At 52.8% G+C, this 16,157-nt stretch overlaps 6 protein-coding genes across 8 annotated transcripts; 3 read left to right on the top strand and 3 right to left on the bottom strand.

Annotated features, from left to right (window-relative positions):
• The first annotated feature begins 160 nt into the window (after window positions 1-160).
• Window positions 161-4,939, top strand: H257_09696. 2 transcript variants are annotated; one of them, XM_009836002.1, is made up of 14 exons: window positions 161-450; window positions 515-737; window positions 804-947; window positions 1,242-1,319; window positions 1,398-1,537; window positions 1,585-1,852; window positions 1,988-2,045; window positions 2,318-2,490; window positions 2,538-3,002; window positions 3,130-3,165; window positions 3,296-3,685; window positions 3,912-4,118; window positions 4,203-4,328; window positions 4,466-4,939. In XM_009836002.1, the coding sequence occupies exons 1-14, from the start codon at window positions 194-196 to the stop codon at window positions 4,811-4,813; spliced, it is 2,913 nt and encodes a 970-aa protein (XP_009834304.1). In that variant the 5' UTR covers window positions 161-193; the 3' UTR covers window positions 4,814-4,939. The 2 variants fall into 2 exon arrangements, with proteins under 2 accessions (XP_009834304.1, XP_009834303.1); XM_009836001.1 differs by having other exon boundaries at window positions 3,127-3,165.
• A 71-nt stretch (window positions 4,940-5,010) lies between these two features.
• On the bottom strand, window positions 5,011-6,261 carry H257_09695. Of its 2 annotated transcripts, XM_009835999.1 has the most exons (5): window positions 6,202-6,261; window positions 6,039-6,153; window positions 5,936-5,984; window positions 5,456-5,649; window positions 5,011-5,409 (listed from the first exon to the last, which is right to left on the bottom strand). In XM_009835999.1, the coding sequence occupies exons 2-5, from the start codon at window positions 6,138-6,140 to the stop codon at window positions 5,194-5,196; spliced, it is 561 nt and encodes a 186-aa protein (XP_009834301.1). In that variant the 5' UTR covers window positions 6,141-6,153; window positions 6,202-6,261; the 3' UTR covers window positions 5,011-5,193. The 2 variants fall into 2 exon arrangements, with proteins under 2 accessions (XP_009834301.1, XP_009834302.1); XM_009836000.1 differs by having other exon boundaries at window positions 5,456-5,984.
• Window positions 6,262-6,607: 346 nt separating this feature from the next.
• H257_09694 (hypothetical protein) lies at window positions 6,608-9,656 on the top strand (the record flags this gene model as incomplete). Its single annotated transcript, XM_009835998.1, has 2 exons — window positions 6,608-8,153; window positions 8,734-9,656. The coding sequence occupies 2 exons, from the start codon at window positions 6,608-6,610 to the stop codon at window positions 9,654-9,656; spliced, it is 2,469 nt and encodes an 822-aa protein (XP_009834300.1).
• A 382-nt stretch (window positions 9,657-10,038) lies between these two features.
• Window positions 10,039-12,513, top strand: H257_09693 (hypothetical protein; the record flags this gene model as incomplete). The annotated part of the gene is made up of 1 exon (XM_009835997.1): window positions 10,039-12,513. The coding sequence occupies one exon, from the start codon at window positions 10,039-10,041 to the stop codon at window positions 12,511-12,513; it is 2,475 nt and encodes an 824-aa protein (XP_009834299.1).
• H257_09692 (hypothetical protein) lies at window positions 12,331-14,808 on the bottom strand. Its single transcript, XM_009835996.1, has 7 exons — window positions 14,317-14,808; window positions 14,203-14,260; window positions 13,927-14,153; window positions 13,708-13,880; window positions 13,134-13,634; window positions 12,766-13,066; window positions 12,331-12,683 (listed from the first exon to the last, which is right to left on the bottom strand). Exons 1-7 carry the CDS (start codon window positions 14,779-14,781, stop codon window positions 12,609-12,611), a joined length of 1,800 nt encoding a protein of 599 aa, XP_009834298.1. The 5' UTR covers window positions 14,782-14,808; the 3' UTR covers window positions 12,331-12,608.
• A 210-nt stretch (window positions 14,809-15,018) lies between these two features.
• Window positions 15,019-15,985, bottom strand: H257_09691 (hypothetical protein). The gene is made up of 3 exons (XM_009835995.1): window positions 15,463-15,985; window positions 15,281-15,414; window positions 15,019-15,230 (listed from the first exon to the last, which is right to left on the bottom strand). The coding sequence occupies exons 1-3, from the start codon at window positions 15,954-15,956 to the stop codon at window positions 15,052-15,054; spliced, it is 807 nt and encodes a 268-aa protein (XP_009834297.1). The 5' UTR covers window positions 15,957-15,985; the 3' UTR covers window positions 15,019-15,051.
• Between the last annotated feature and the right edge of the window lie 172 nt (window positions 15,986-16,157).

The raw sequence follows: 16,157 nt of genomic DNA, 5'->3' as shown, positions 1-16,157 counted from the left end.
TTCCGGATAATATTCCGGGTCACGGATTGGTGGATTCAAACCTACCGTTTGATTCGCTATAAAGGTTCCAAAAAACGTACTTTGATTCGCTAATAATATATTTAATGTCCAATCAACGACGCCCTTTGACCTTCGTCCCGAAACGGTTACAAGATCCATCGCCGCATCTGTCGTGTGTGCGGTGGACAATTCGATGGCGACGGATTTGCGCACGTTTGCGTCCATCGTATGCCGTGACTGCTTGTACTTGGAGTTCCCGGGATGTGACTCCCATCAGCTCCTGTACACCGAGTCCGTCCTCGAAGGCACGACGACCCATGCCAAGTGCCCCAAGTGCTCGGCCGCGACGAACAACCAACGACCTTTCCGTGAAGGCTGCCGTCGATGCAAAGGCAATACGTTCATTCGTATGTGGAATTGCAGCCCCAAGGAGATTAAGCAGGCCTTCCGGTACGTTATGCGCCATTGGTCCGGAGAGGTGATGATCCTTCGTGCACCTGGCACATACGTGTAGGTACTTTCCATCCCGCATCGAAGAGATCGACCACACAGTCGTTCAATGCGACGAAAAGTGCTGCGCCAGCGTCGTCTTCCCAAGTTCCCGCGAAGTCCTCACCACCCGCACGGCGGCCAGCGCCCTCGTCACGAGCAGCCACCGCCAGCTCAAACTGTCCAACTTCCAACTGAGCATGCCTCATGTCCCGGGGTGCCCCCGCCATGGCATGCCGCTCCACGCCGTACATGCATACTCCTTCCCCTCCCTCCCTCCCTTTCCTCATGTATGTCCTCGTTGGACTCATTAGGTGGCCGTGCGATTACCCAAGAGCGAGCTCAAGTTTGTGCTCGAACGCATCGACCAATGTCCTGTCCCCCCTGTCATCTCCATGGGGCCCGTGTACCGGAAGCGCCAACTCGCGCCCTCCCAAGCCACCAACCAACTGCACCAGGTATTGTGCTTTTACCCCAAACTTGGATTACTTTTGTGCGGATTCTTTGCCAAATCTATCATCGAACCGTCCTTTGTACTGACTTGTAATCATCCATGTCGTTCAGTCTCACACTAATTTCAGTCGTTGGTCAAAGTGTGGATTTGATTGGCTACTTGATTCGTGTTGTGGGTTTTGATTGGTCGTACATCGATTGTCTGCGGATTTGGTGCTGCTGCTCCCAATTTCGAATCGACTTGTCTTGGACGACCTACGACGATGTCGTGAAAAATCTCATTTGCTGGTGGTCCACAGATCTACCTCCGCTTGCTCTCGACCATCGTCACCACGTTCGACAGCCACAGCTTGAAAGCGTTGGAACCGCTCAAGCGAGTATAATTCATATATATATATCGTCAATAGTTTTCTGTATCAATATATATATATATGTATCCGTCATGATCCCATTAGATTGCGCTCTTGTTTGAAAAATCAGACGCCTTGCGCATGTTCCAAGACTGGGCGCCACCTCAAGCGCCCCCTGTGACCCACGTTGTTCCGTCGTCGGCCGTCGCGACGTCGCATGCCGACGACCAGCACAATGCGACACAGTACATTCATGGCTTGATTACTTGCATTTACTTGGGATTTCAATTAGGCTGCTGGACACTGGCTCGAGCTCGTTCTGGCAGTCTGCCGCCAGTTCGTCGTCGACCGACACACACGTGACCCTCGGCTTCGACCCCCCCACGACCGTCCACGCCGTTTCCATCGCATGGCATCCGACCCATCGCTGCCGCGACTACGCCATCCAAGTATCGACGGATGGCGGCAAGACATTTAACGACATTCAACTCACCCGCGCACACAAGTCACAAGAACATGCGGGGAACGAGCCCCATGATCATCGACTTCACCTCGTGTCGGTGAGTAGTGTTCGACCTTGTTGTCACCTGTTATTTTATGCTTGTGATCAAAACGGTTATGGTGGCATTGCCGAATTTATGTATATATATATACACTATGAATAATATAAATAAATATATTATATTATATTCTAGCCCGTGGTGGCAGTGTCCCATGTCAAGATCTCGATGGCACGTCCACAGATTCATGCCGGTACAAAATCAATACATCCAACTCGATATATATATGTATATATATATCCAACACACACTCGTATTATGAGTTTGTATCACGACTTGGGAGCCAAGATGGCTTTCCTTTATTGCCCAATATATATATATATATATTGGGCAATTTTTTAATATATATATATATATTGGGCAATTTTTTAATATATATATATATATTAAAAATCTGGTATTCCAATATATATATATTAAAAATCTGGTATTCCATCATCTGCCCACACCAAACAACACGAGTAGAAGACGACCGTGTACATTTTGGCATCTACCACGTGCACGTGTATCCGTCGACAGTCGAGTGTGTGTACACACCGCCGAGCCAGCTGCTGCAGGACCTCGTGGCGTGGGTGTCGTCGGCAGCCACCCATTCCCCGCACGCGGCCATCCGGGACCTGGCGCTGTCGATCCTCCAGGTGCGTCCGTCCACCACTTGTGTGTTTCTGTGACGAGGTGCTGCCAGACGCTGGCGCTGGCGTCGGGGTCGCTCTGCGCGCTGCTGCGCGTGGTGCAGTGTCTGCTGCAGTCGGGGGATACGACGCCCTTGTGTCCGATCCAGACGGCGTCGTTTTTGACCGACCTGGCCACGTGCGTCCACAAAGTGATGGCTCACTCGAGCGCCGACGAAAACGAAGCCAAGTGCATGGAGAAGCGCCTCATCATCCAGCAAATGTCGCTCAACCTACACGACCAAGTCACGCGCCGCACGATTCAAATCTTGCAAAATATCCCTGGCCTAGAAGTGTACACGTCCCCGGACGTGGCCGCGATCCCCGGCCTCGAAGTGTACCCGTCGAGTGGCATCAGTTTGGACCACGCGGCGGCGGACCGACTCGACTCGCGTGTGTCCCCTCAAACGACGTCGCTCGACGAAGAGGCCACCACCGGCGGCACGCCGTACCCCGTTTTGGTGCTGCTGCTTTGCCAGGTAGAAAGACACGACGGAATATTTTTGGCATCGAGCTACGACTGCACAAATATATATATATATGTTTATAATGTCCATTTATAATGTCCATATATATATACAACTTACCTGTTATTGGATGTAGCAGCCGTCGTTTGTCCAGTGCATTCAGTCTCGCGCGCAGGTATGTTGTTTCGCCTTGCATCGATCCCGTGGCTTTGTAGTCTCGGTTGTCCTTGTAATACTGTTATATATATACATTACTTGTTCAGTACTACTACACTTGAGCCAAATTAAACGGATAATGGTGGTAGTTGGCGATGGTGATTTTGAGCGTGTTGAGTGAGTTGAGTGTGTGGCAGATGCAGCGGATGCAACGCCCCGAAGAGTTTGTCGGCCGCCGCCAAGAAGACGAGCTGAGTCGACTGGAAGATCCGTTTTCGATTCAAGTCAGCTCCGAGCTCTTTGAGCTGGGGTACACATTGCTCACGGATCTGCTCGCGCCGTGGCTCAATCCGTCGCAGCCCACCCACCTGCACGACGCGCTTGCCGCCGCGGCCACGCAGCTCACGCAGTCGCTGGCCCAGACTAGTCCCCCAGCCTTCATCCTCCATGCTTCTGCCGACACTCGCCCCAACGCAAGCCAACCTAGTATGGTGGAGCATCGGTTTACACCAAATGCCATGGGCCTCGCCGTGTTGCAGGTACATACCTATCTACCCCGTTCTCTCAACCTCTATACTCTTATATTTTGGGTTTGAATCAACGTTGTTGTTGTGTGTGTGTGTGGTTCGTCCATGTGTAAGGATTGTTTCTTGTATTTACATGTGTATATAGAAATCTACCAAGCATAATGGATATATATATATATATGAATAAAAAAACTGAATATATTATTTTATGTACATAGTGCTCCTACTTTTCCTGTAGATTGTCACGTCCAACGTTCGCCGCCTCGTGCTAAGTCATGTGGACCCTGCTGAAGTGGGGCTTCAGGACGGCCAGGACCAGCTCATTCAGGCGCTGGAGCATCTGATTCCGCTGGGTACGAAGCGGACGGACCCGCTGTTTTCACTGTCGCTGCAGGCCGCCGCGGCCATCGAAGTGGGCATGGAGGCATTCTACCCGTCGTCCCAGGTGCGGATTTATATATATATATATACGGCAACGTGTGTCTGCCACGTCGTAAACTCGTTCTTCTTTTATTGTCTCATTCCACAGCAACGCACGGATATGCTCACAACACGGATGGGCCATGGCGCGACGCTCGAGTTTCAGCTGCGGTGGCCAGTCCAAGAACGTGAGCAAGAAGACCCGCGCTACGAACGGCTGATTTTGGTGTTGCAGGTGCGTCCTACTGTTGTAGCGGGATAGGGTCTTTGGAGTACCTAGGATTTTAAGGGGTAGGGTAGGGTCCTTTACATCTGGGATACTGTTTGGGAAAAACACGTTTGACCCCATGGGGTGTTGGTTGATCTTTGTAGCTGGCGTGCATCAAAGAGGGGTTTGAGCATGCGTTGCGGGGCACGTGGGGCGTATGTTTGCACTTGGTCGTGGGCCTCCCATCGACCCAATCGACGGCCGACGTGCTGACGCAATGCATCGCTGAGAGCATCCAGCAGGCGGGGTTTGCCGGGTGGAAGGTGGCCGCGGGCGCGCAGGAGGTTTCCATCACGCTGCAGCGCCATTTGCATTGGAACCGCGTGGAAAAGTTGGGTCACGACTCGGGCTCGGGATGGATCCGCGTCTACCCCCAAGCCGTGGCGACCTACGACGACGTGCTGGTTGAAGTGAACGCGTTCGTGGGCCAGCATGCAAGCGGGGCCATGTAATGACAAGGATTTGTTTTGATGCTATTGTGAATTCGCTATAAACGTCCAAAATTCGCGAATCAATATTGAATCAAGCTGGCGTTCTGATTGGTTGAATATACTTGTGTCCTTTCGAGCCAATCAAATCGACTCGAAAATGGATTAGCCAATAGCGTCGATTCATGATAATTCGATTCGGCGGCGAGATTCGTATCGAATAGCCACAAGAACTATATTACACAAGACTCGATGAGTCTACAGCACTGTACTCCGGGTTCTCCGACCAGTATGTACTAGTACTTGGAGAAGTAGTAATACTAGTACATGGCAAGTACAGTTTGCCTACAAATGGGACACTAACATTGCCAAGAATTTGTATATGTTGTACTGTGGGATAAGGGTCACGAGACAGTGGCAAACTGAACGACAAGCATGACGACGGTGAGAAGGACGCAGCCCCCGATTGCCCACGGCGAGAACGGCACGTCGTCGCTGTCGTCGTCTTCGCTGGGTTGGGGATGTTGAGGGATGGAAGGCGGGCGGGTCGTGTATGATGGAGGTTTGTTGCGCTTGCGCAGCTTGGCTCGGAGGATCTGGTGGGCAATGTCTGGTGGCATCTAGACATATGTGATACGTTTTCAGTTTATATGACATGGACTGTACCTTGTACAGATCTGGCTCGGAGTACCCGAGCTGCAAGAGGTCGTGCTTCATTGCGGCCGTCAACATGAACGGAATGGACGAAGATGGAGGGGTTGAAGTCGACGGGTGTGTCGATGGACCAGCTCCCACGGGTTGTGGCCTGCCCGCGGCGGCGGCGGCGGTAGATGTCGTCGGAAGTGAGCCCTCCTCGACCTCTAAAGCACACACACACACGTACACATGATGCACTCGACACATTTGATTTCGAAGCATTTAGAAAGGCAGCCGCCTGGCTCGCTCAGCCTACAACCGCTCCTGGGAACAAGACTTCATATCGTCGGGTTCTGGAGACGGTTGGCTTACTACACCGACGGGTCTACTTTGTCGTGGTGCCAAATACAAAGTACAGCAACAGCAGCGTGACCAGCAGGGCCGCCACCGACGGAGCCCATGCCGCCAGAGCTTGCGTCGGGTTCAACGGAATCGTTTTCTTGACTTCACCTTTTCGCAACCCCGTGTCAAGGATCTTGTGTGCATTGTCCACCTTCATCTACTCGTGCAACCCCCATTAGATTGGCTACGCCCCCGTTTCGGACCCACAGACCTTGTGGATATCTTCGTCCGTGTACCCGAGCGTCTTGAGCTCGTACTTCATCTTGGCGGTGATCATAAACGGAACCGATGCAGCATTGCTTCGACTCGACATCGTGACGCTTAACCTACATGCATGTTCAACACCACAAGAACTGTAGCGCGATCTATCGTACCTGTCCTTGCCGTCGTCGCCTTTTGCGGTTGAGGTGAATGCTCGTCACGCCCAAACACGCACCGTTTTCGAAGGTGCGTCCATTTTAATGAGCGGGGCAAATTCAAATTCTATCATAGAATTATTGATAGCAGAAGGAAGATTGATTTCTATTCAGTTAATATTTCAATGTCGGCCTACCAATTAATTCAAAGTGACGACTATTATGACGATATATATTTCCTACCAGAGCTAAATATATATGTGAATATTCGACTTCTCGGAGAATTGGGTGCGTTATTCGTTACAGAATGGAACACGGAAAGGTGCGGAAATCAACATTCAGTGCGTGATTTGGGATACCCCAAAATGATTGGTCGACCCACCGGCACCAGTGTCCACTCGCTTTCATTTTTCAAACTCCCAACATGGCCGACCTCGCCGTGATCCAGAAGCAAGTGGAGTTCTACTTCTCCGACAGCAACTTCCGCCGCGACAAGTTCTTGAAGGCGGAGACGGAAAAGAATGCCGACCGCTTTGTGCCGTTCTCGGTCCTCTTCACGTTCAAGAAACTGCAGGCGTTGACGACCGACCCCGAGGTGTTGGCGTCGGCTTTGGAAAAGTCCACGGTAGTCGAACTCAACGAAGACCGCACTGCGCTCCGCCGCCTCCAAGCTGCGTTGTCGAACGACGATGCTACTAAGCGCACCGTCGCGTTCAGTGGTCTCGGCGTGCTCCCGCCCAGCATCGACGAAGTGAACGCATCGTTCAACATCGACACGGTCGGGTACACGCGCGTAGTCAAGGCCGCCGGTCGTTTCTTCGGCGTCGTGCATGTGGAATTCAAAGACGAAGCCACGGCGGATGCTGTGCTCGCCGACAAGTCCATCACGATCGTCGGTCGGTCGCCGAAGAAGATCCGCTTGTCTGCGTACTTGGCGCTGTCGCACGACGACAAGCGCGATTTTGAAAAGGGTATCCAGGCGCTGCTCAAGGCGACTGGCGTGCCTGCGGACGCCACGTTCCAAGACACCGTGTCGGCGCTGGAGGGTCTGTGGGAAGACGACCGCGACAAGAAGCCTCTGGTCAACTTCTTTGAAGATTTACACGAACTCAACTTGCTCTACTCGCAAGTATCTGCGGCCACCGAGGCATTGGCTTACTTCGACGCCCACCCCGTGGAAGTGCTTGGCACGAAGCTCAGCTTCGAGCTGGTGTCGGACGAATCCGCCATCGCCGGCCGCCCGCGCAAGGACTCGAAGAAACGCAAGGCGGACGCCGCCGGCGAGCGCAAGTACGTGGCCATCACAGCCATCGGCAAAGCCGTGCGCGTGCTCGACGTCAAGGACCTCGTCGTACAGGCGCTGGGCGCGTCGAGTGTCCGCGTGCCGTTCATCGAGTTCCAGACGGGAGCGTCGCTGGCCAAGATCAACTGCACCGACAACACCCAAGCCACGGCAGTGTTTGACGCGCTCTCGAAGCTGTCGCCGGTGCCCCAACTTGGCGGCAAGACCCCCCAGTTCCACTTCTTGACGGTCGGCGAAGAGCCCGCCGTCGAGGTAGACTATGACAACGGACTCGTAGTCAAGCTCACGGGGGTGCCGTCCGACGTGTCCCGCGACGTCGTCAAGGAGAAGCTCAACGACATTCTCGGCGAAACCGGCGTCGTGGCATTCATTAAGTTTCAGCTTGGCCAGACCGAAGCGCTTCTGCGCGTGGATGTGGTGGCGGCCGCAACCAAGCTCGTGGAACTCATCACGGCCGGCGACGTGACGGTGAAGGATCAGAAGATCGGCGCCGCCGAGATCTTGACTGGCGACGAAGAGAAGGCGTTCTGGTTGGATGCGGAAGCCTCGCGCCGCGCGCGGTATGCCCAGTCGGACAGCAACAAACGTCAGCGACAAGTTGAATTTGGTGGCCGAGGGGGTCGCGGCGGACGTGGAGGCCGAGGAGGGGGCCGGGGAGGAGGTCGCCGTTAATCTACTACCATAGAGTGAATATATTGATATGCAGAAGTGCAGTTTGCTCGTGTTGACCCGCTGATAGAAATATATACTATGAGCTCTAAAGTGAGGGAATTCCATGGATGGCGAGTGAGAATGTATGTCACTTGACTGTCCTTTGTGATTGGTGGAACATCAGAGGTGTTACAGTCCGACGCGAAAGGTTATCACCACCATGTTTTTCTCAATTTTTTTCCAAAGTATTGAAAATTAAATTAATCCAAAAACATGCCCAGATTTGTATACTAAAAACAAGCATTTCTAGCTTTGAATTGCAATAAAGTTCAAAATATTGAGTGAGCAGTGAAAAAAAAAACGTTTTTGCTCCGACGCAAAAGGTTATAACCACATGGTGACTGACGCGTTCAAACCACATTTGGCCACGTGTATAGGTGCAGTTTGGCTCACACGCATTGTAAATCGTGTAATACACTTCCAAACCTACCTTGTGTCCGACGCATGGGACGTGCTTTGCAACTAAGTGAGATTGAACAAGGTCAAGCATTGGCTTGGTCTTCGGAGGGTCTCAGTGTGCGTGAAATCGGACGTAGACTCGACAGAAACCATGTCACAATCTCCAACTATCTCAAGGACCCCACCTCGTATGGAAACAACTACAAAAAAGGAAAAAAGGAAAAAAGGTCGCCCGAAGAAGCTCAACGCTCAACAACAGCGGCGACTGTATCGCACAAGTACCAACGAGATATTGAGTGCTGCAAAACTCAACGATCAACTCGACCTTGACTTGCACAAATCTACCGTTACCCGCTACTTACGCTCCAACAACAAGTTTGAGTTCATTAAGATGAAAAAAGCCCCTAAACTCACCCCCATGCACATGCTTCGTCGCAAAGAATGGGCATCTGAAATGGTCGACTACGGAACCGAAAAGTGGAGCTCGGTTGTCTTCTCCGATGAGAAAAAGTGGAACCTGGATGGCCCCGATGGTCTCAAGTCGTATTGGCACTGCGTTGGACGTGATGTCAAAACAGTTTTCAGTCGTCAAAATGGTGGTGGCTCGCTCATGGTGTGGGGGGGTATTTGGGCAGATGGAACGACTCGATTGGCGTTCGTTGAGGGAACACAAACAGCCCAAGACTACATCTACACGCTTGGCGAGTTCATGTTGCCTGCAGCCCAGCTTCGTTTTGGCACTGATTTCGTTTTCCAGCAAGATAATGCAAGCATTCACACTGCCAACGCAACAAAAGCTTTTTTGGATGAACAAGGTGTTGTGGTTATGGACTGGCCAGCGTTGTCTCCCGACTTGAACCCCATCGAGAATATTTGGGGATATCTTGTTGAGCAAGTGTATGCTGGCGGGAAGCAGTATGACACGAAAGAAGAGCTCAAAGCCTCAATTATGCGTCATTGGAACTCGTTGGAGGTTTCGTACCTTCAAACTCTGATTTTTAGCATGAAATCGAGATGCCTGAGTGTTGTTGCGGCTAACGGAATGACAACTAAATACTAGTAATGGATTTGCGTGTGAATTATCGTATCAATTCTTTTATTATCGTGGGCGAACTGATGGGGTTGTTCAGTGGTTATAACCTTTTAGGTCGGTGTAAAAACGTATTTTTTTTCACTCCTCACTCAATATTTTGAACTTTATTGCAATTCAAAGCTAGAAATGCTTGTTTTTAGTATACAAATCTGGGCATGTTTTTGGATTAATTTAATTTTCAATACTTTGGAAAAAAATTGAGAAAAACATGGTGGTGATAACCTTTCGCGTCGGACTGTATGATGTCATTTCGAAAGAGTGAACGGAGAGAAGGATGCCGCGACGAAGTTGGGGGCGGACGGTGTTGGTGGCGTTTATGGCAGGTGTCTCGCTCATAAATTGCCACTGCATGGAACAGTACCTCGTGCATGAGACGACAGCGTTGACCTCCATCCCATCGATGTCCATCAACGATCCACCAATCCATGCTGGTGAGCATCATCAATTATGGCTAGAAATCGACGGCGACGATGGAGGAATTCAACTCTTCTTGCATGACGCGGGAACCAAATCCATCATCGTGGACCATCCTATTGTGCTACTAGAAGGCCAAGTTCTTCTTCATCACTATACCCCACCTCCACCGTCATGCTCGATACTGTATGTTCGCGTTGAGTACGTGGTTACATCATGGCCGGTCGACTGGCCCGCTGGCCGCTTCAAGGCTCTCGCCCACCTTCCATCTCCCGGCCAGCATCGCGTTGCCCTCACGACCCCAACTTTCCATCGTCGCACGCATACGCTCCACTACGATCCTCCACTCCCTTCCTCGACCACAGACCAAACTGTATCGCCGTATAAACTCCGCTTTGCTCTCCAGACATGCCCCGACACAGACGGATCCATTGATGCCCCCGCGGGTGTCGACGGCAGTCTCCCCGCCGCCCTCGCCATCCTCCAATTCAATGCGCTCCTCCTTCAGGCCATGATGGCCACGTTGCAGCAAGCACATGGTCTACCGGCACGTACATTTGCCTTCGACGATATGGACACATTTGGACAGCCTCGTGTGCATGCCTGGTCCTCGCCTAAACTCACGACGTCCACCATGGCAGCCATGGACGACCAAGAGATCTTTCGCGTGATTCGGCGAGAACTTCCAGTGAATCATGATCCCATTCTCCATGTGATCGTGACGGGCTGTTGCCGATTCAACGCCTCGTCCGGCCGCGCTGTAGGGCATGTCGCCAACGGCGCCGACGGATTGCCACGCGTGGCGCTGTTTGGCGGATGCGGCCTCCACACGTGGGCCTCGAGCGTGCGCGACGTCGTCTCCAAGTTCACCGACGCTACTAAAATTCCGTCGACGTTGCTGGACGACAGTGGGCATCGAGGCACGTTTGGGGGGTCGTACGCCACGGGCATCGGCGCACTCTTGCACGAGATGGGCCATGCGCTCGGCCTGGGTCACGCGCCGCCAGGAACGATCATGAGTCGGGGCGGGGACGACATCCATCGTCTGGTGTGCGTATTTGACATGGACGGACGCCACATCTCCGACGACAGAGGCGGCGCGGCGTGGCATCCGGCCAACGCGGTCAAGCTGGACCACTCGCCGTATCTCCGCCGGTTGTCGCCAGCTCTGACGTTATTTCATCAACATCGTCACAACAGGAACGGACCGACGATACAGTGGCGCCATGACTTTCTTGGGCCGGCGGGATTCGCCTACATGGACGGTCCCCAGCGTCCGTTCCGCGTGAACTTCCGCCGTGGGGGTTGCATCCAGATGGATCTTCTCCTAGACAAGGCTGACATTGTTGTAGGTGGTGGTGCCAACGAGGATGACGATATGCGGTTTTGTCTAGATGAAAGTGAAGTTGTCATGGCAGTGACTGTCCATGCAGTGGCGTGGGTCGATGGCCTCCAACTGCACACGAATGTTCGGGTCACGAAAGTGTACGGCCGCGCCAACGACCTCCCCCCCGCCCGCTTTGAAGCCCCTCGTGGCATGCAAGTGACGGCGTTGGCAGGAACGTTGGGACGGCGCCATATTGGCCGATTGGGGGTATACACATCGCCCCTGCAAACCACGAACGACAGTGGATGTAGTGCCTCTGCACTATTTGGCACCACCGCGTTGAAGACAATGGTCATACATGTTCCTTCCATCCCTCTGCCACCACCAACGACACTATCGCCACCACCACCACTACCATCATCATCATCGGCCCTTTTCCATCCCCCCTCTCCGTGGACATCATTCTTGTCGATGCAGAATTGGACCGAGCGAGCCCATCACCTCTTGCTGCGTCATGAACACATTGTCCAGCTGGACGTGGCGAAAGACGCCGACGGAGTCGTGTGTGGCGTGGGTCTGCATTCGCACTTTCGAGCGTTTCCATGGCAAGGCGGGCGCACCAACCGGTTGGAGTTTGTCATCGCCCCAACGGGGTTCGAGGTTGAGTCATTTCATGTGCGGCACGACACAGTGGACGTCTCCTTCGCCCAGCTCCCACCTCGAAATTGTCTGGATCTGGAATCACACCGCCAGGTATGGCAGTGGAGGCGGTCTGATTTCGATGAAGCGAACGTCCAAGTGTCGTCTACACTTGGGATCGCTGCGATCATCCTCACGCAAATCAACCAAGGGTACGACCTCGTCGAGCATGTCTTGCCTTGGCCAAATGAGAATGGGCATCCATTTCCCACAACGTGGTTCGTGTCGTATTCGTGGTGGCGCCACGTCATTGGAACGAACGCCACCCCCGCCGACTACATCCTCGAAGTCGTGGACGTCGCTGGTACCACCACAAAAGCCGAGTGTGCGGCCATGTACTTGGACGAGCCTGACATGGCCACCGACAGCGATGGAAACCACTGAGCAGATATGGACCAAGTCAATGCATCTGTCGTTGAAAGCCATATTTATACGCAACATTAGGATACACGCAGTACTACCAATCGTAAACACTAGTGTCAAGTCCACAACCGAAACGTACAGTCCGAGCTGGCCGACGCAATGTACCGTCCAACGGGGTCAAACTTGACCGACTACACATCACACGATACACACACAACATAATAGGAGTGTTGTTGCCTTCGGAATACTTGTATCAGAATGATATATGTCTACCTGGACGGGACCATCGTGCCCTTTCAAGTCGGACACGTACTCGAACGTCCTTGCGTTGCACATTTTGATCATGCCGTCGTCGCTCGCAGCCACGACCACTTGCCCGCTCTTGTCGAACGCGACGCTGTTCAGGGGTTGCTGTCCGCCGTCGATCGTCGCGCGCTCGGCCACCATGCGCACGTCCCACAACTTGATGAACCCGTCAGCATCGCAGGACGCAATCGTGTCCCCTGCCGTCGAAAACGCCACGCTGTTGCACGTGTTTTGATGTCCGTAAAACGTTTGAACGCACAGCCCAGATCTACCATCAAGTTCAATATTCGTCATTTGTAGAGGTAGGTGGCTAGTCCACGTCTCGTTTGGCTTACCGAATGTCCCAAATCGAGATGGTCTTGTCCCCAGACCCGGTGCAGATGTTGACAGTGTACGGCTGGAAGCACACGCTGTTGACCGAGTCGACGTGGCCCCGGAATGTCTTGCGGCATTTGCCCGTGTTCAGATCCCACAGCTTGCACGTGTGATCCATGGACGCCGACGCGAGAAAGTCGCCGTCGTGGTGGAACGCACTTTCCCACACCGGGTGTGCGTGGTCTTGCAGCGTCAACGTGCACGACGCGCTGACAAAGTCCCATATCTTGATCGTGTTGTCGCCCGACGACGTCGCGATGTGCGTCCCGCGGGGGTGGAACTCAATGCCAGCAATCCAGTCGCGGTGCCCTTCGCCGCTCATGATGAGCTCGCAGGTGGGAATGGACCACAATTTCCACGTCTCGTCGTCCGAGACGGTCGCGAGCACGGGATTCTTAGGGTGAAATGCCACGGCTGCGATCGAGTTTTGGTGGCCTTGGAACACCTTGACCAGTTCGACTCTAAAATTGCATTCTCAAACCATGAGTATGGGATGGGGGGGCATCACATGTTCATCAGTTGGGTTTGTCGTACCGTTTGATTTGCACGGGGTCAAACGTCTTGTCGGCGTTGGGATTGGGAGCGTTTTCCGTTGGCAATTTCGTGTCGCCTTTTTTGGTTTTCTTGAGCCCAGAGGATTTCGCAGGAGACGACTTGCTCGTGCTTCCCTTGCTGTCTTTCTGTTCGAGCGCTCGAACTTGCGCTTCCTGCCATGCCATGAGTCAAGATGGACGACAGTGGATGGTTCCGCACCAGAGCGTCGGTTTTGGCCATGAACCGATCGCGTTCGAGGCGCATGAGCATCTTCTCCTTCATCGCGACTTCGTATTTCGTTCGCAACTCGGACAGCAACGGCTCGTACGCAGCAATGTTCTTTCGCAACTTCTTGATCTTGTCCATGAGGGAATTCTTCTCTTGCACGACGCGCTGATGGTGCATCTTGTGGACGTCTCGTTGATGGCGGAACTTGTCCCATGTACCTACACGCCGAGGACGATGAGAAAAAGTTTGAGCTACTCGAAGCCGAACCTTTTGCCTTTTCCGTGATTTTTTTGGTCTCGTCCAATTGTTTTCGCAGTGCTTTGACCTACGCAGTACCCACCATGGTGAGCTTTGTTGGACGTTGTGATGCAAATGAGATACCTGGTCGTCCAGCGACTGATTGCGCAAGTAAATGTCCGGGACAATTCCAATGTCCTCTTCCTTCAATTTTCCTTTCGCCATGAGTTCATACCATTCGGTGTTGAACACGTCCAACGTGCGTGGCATACTGATCTTGATGAGAAAGTTCCTAATAAAGTCGTCGACGACCGACGGCCGCACTTGCGTGCTGATGGTGCGGGACGGAATATTCGAGCCCCCACTCCCGCTCTGTCCCTTGAACACTGGCGATGGCGCTTTCTCGGTACTCGATACGTCTTTTTCCTTGTTCAGGTTTCGCAGCACGGTCTGGAAGTCCGCCTCGTCATCGTCGTCGTCGTCGTCCATCACGTCGACGTTCGTGTACTGGAAGTCATCCTCGTCATCCGACAGTTCCATCTTCTCAAGCTTCAGCAAGTCATCGTCCGCGAGCGACTTTTGCTTGGTCGGCGCCGCAGGCTTCACCATCGTGCCGTCCCTTCGCTACTGCCCGACGTTTCAAAAAGTGCGCGTAGTTTGAAACCGGAGAACTGGTATCCGGATATTCCGTACTTTTTTCTGGATTAGAATTCGACCGACATTACGACCAGACGGAACCATTGCTGCATGTTGATGACAAAGAAGAGTAGTCCATCAAAGGGCCGCATTCCTCATGGCGTGAAGATAGCTGCATGCTGCGCACACGTACGAAACGGACAAGATGGTGCGTGAGGTCTGCAGTGTTCGTTCATATTAACGTTATACAACGGGTGGAGGCGATGATCTCGTGCTTTTCACTTCAAAATCGGCCACTTTTTGGAGCAATTCGTTGCGTTTGGCCGTCAAAAAGTCTTTGTGTTGATCGGTCGCCTTTTCCGCCAGTTCTTTCAGCAACGGAGTTTCCCGCATCAATTCCTCTTCCTTGCCTGCCTTGTATCCTGTACATGCATATGCCCATCACACCATGGTCTAAGGTTGTCTGTCGTACCCTCGACGAACGCCGACATGGTTGCACGACCCACCACGAGCTTGTCAAGCGCCCACTCTTCCACGTCTCGCTTGACATCTACGACCGGCCGATTCTTCAAGGCATTGACGGCATCAGATATATGCTCTGGAATTCTATGCCACGGTTAGATGAACGTTGCAGTTCAAAGCCACAAGACGAACCTCTCGACATCAATATCCTTGGCCTGGACCTTCATCTCGTCAACATGCACCTTGACTCGCGCTGTCGTGTCGTCCACACTTTGCTGGATGTCACCCACACTTTGCTGGATGTCACTTTTCCATGTGTTGATGTGTTGCTTGAGTTCGGGATGGTGCGAATCCAAGTGCTCGTCGACCTTGGCGCGCTGTTCCTCCACGGTGTCCTTGAAGTCCATGACCTTTCCTCGGACCACCTCTGTGAATTCATAGTCTTCGCGAAGCGTATCCTTGTATTCCGCCCATGCTTCCCGCGCAAAGCGAACGTGGTCCGCCAGCGACAACGTCCACAGGTCCACGCATTGTTCACGAGCTTTGTCCTGACGTTCTTCCTCCGTCAATGGAGGGTTTGGCAAACCAATCATGTGCTTTTCCGTCCACGCATCAAACCGTCGAAGGCTTGTCTGTGTCACGTAGAAGAACCGCTGGAGCAAGCTCATCCGTGGCGGTCGGGCCATGGCTTGTCACTTGGCGATTTCGATCTGACCAATCAGAAACGCGATAGAAACCCCCCATCAATTCATATTCGTTCAACCTCATCAAATGCAAGAGGTAACAAAGTTGTGATTTCGATCTAACGTTAATGAGGTGAAAAGCCCATCCCATGCCTGAGCCCATGCCAATACATGTACCGCGAGCGCCTTTGGCCAACCTCCTTC

Source organism: Aphanomyces astaci (assembly GCF_000520075.1).
Source record: "Aphanomyces astaci strain APO3 unplaced genomic scaffold supercont1.24, whole genome shotgun sequence".
In the NCBI taxonomy this organism is placed as follows: domain Eukaryota; phylum Oomycota; class Saprolegniomycetes; order Saprolegniales; family Verrucalvaceae; genus Aphanomyces; species Aphanomyces astaci.
The sequence above is the reverse complement of the archived record's forward strand: the minus strand, read 5'-3'. Positions and strand labels throughout refer to the sequence as shown.

Excerpts from the sequence above, each read along its gene's own strand:
- H257_09692 (XM_009835996.1), bottom strand. The coding sequence starts at position 14,781 with ATGGTGAAGCCTGCGGCGCCGACCAAGCAAAAGTCGCTCGCGGACGAT. Across the intron at positions 14,261-14,316 it reads ATCAGTCGCTGGACGACCAG|GTCAAAGCACTGCGAAAACA; the intron begins GTATCTCATTTG and ends GGTACTGCGTAG. Across the intron at positions 14,154-14,202 it reads AATCACGGAAAAGGCAAAAG|GTACATGGGACAAGTTCCGC; the intron begins GTTCGGCTTCGA and ends CTCGGCGTGTAG.
- H257_09696 (XM_009836001.1), top strand. The coding sequence starts at position 194 with ATGGCGACGGATTTGCGCACGTTTGCGTCCATCGTATGCCGTGACTGC. Across the intron at positions 1,853-1,987 it reads ATCGACTTCACCTCGTGTCG|CCCGTGGTGGCAGTGTCCCA; the intron begins GTGAGTAGTGTT and ends ATTATATTCTAG. Across the intron at positions 4,329-4,465 it reads GGCTGATTTTGGTGTTGCAG|CTGGCGTGCATCAAAGAGGG; the intron begins GTGCGTCCTACT and ends TGATCTTTGTAG.
- H257_09695 (XM_009835999.1), bottom strand. The coding sequence starts at position 6,140 with ATGTCGAGTCGAAGCAATGCTGCATCGGTTCCGTTTATGATCACCGCC. Across the intron at positions 5,985-6,038 it reads CGGACGAAGATATCCACAAG|ATGAAGGTGGACAATGCACA; the intron begins GTCTGTGGGTCC and ends TTGCACGAGTAG. Across the intron at positions 5,650-5,935 it reads TGACACGGGGTTGCGAAAAG|AGGTCGAGGAGGGCTCACTT; the intron begins GTGAAGTCAAGA and ends TGTGTGCTTTAG.
- H257_09691 (XM_009835995.1), bottom strand. The coding sequence starts at position 15,956 with ATGGCCCGACCGCCACGGATGAGCTTGCTCCAGCGGTTCTTCTACGTG. Across the intron at positions 15,415-15,462 it reads AAGGATATTGATGTCGAGAG|AATTCCAGAGCATATATCTG; the intron begins GTTCGTCTTGTG and ends ACCGTGGCATAG. Across the intron at positions 15,231-15,280 it reads CATGTCGGCGTTCGTCGAGG|GATACAAGGCAGGCAAGGAA; the intron begins GTACGACAGACA and ends ATGCATGTACAG.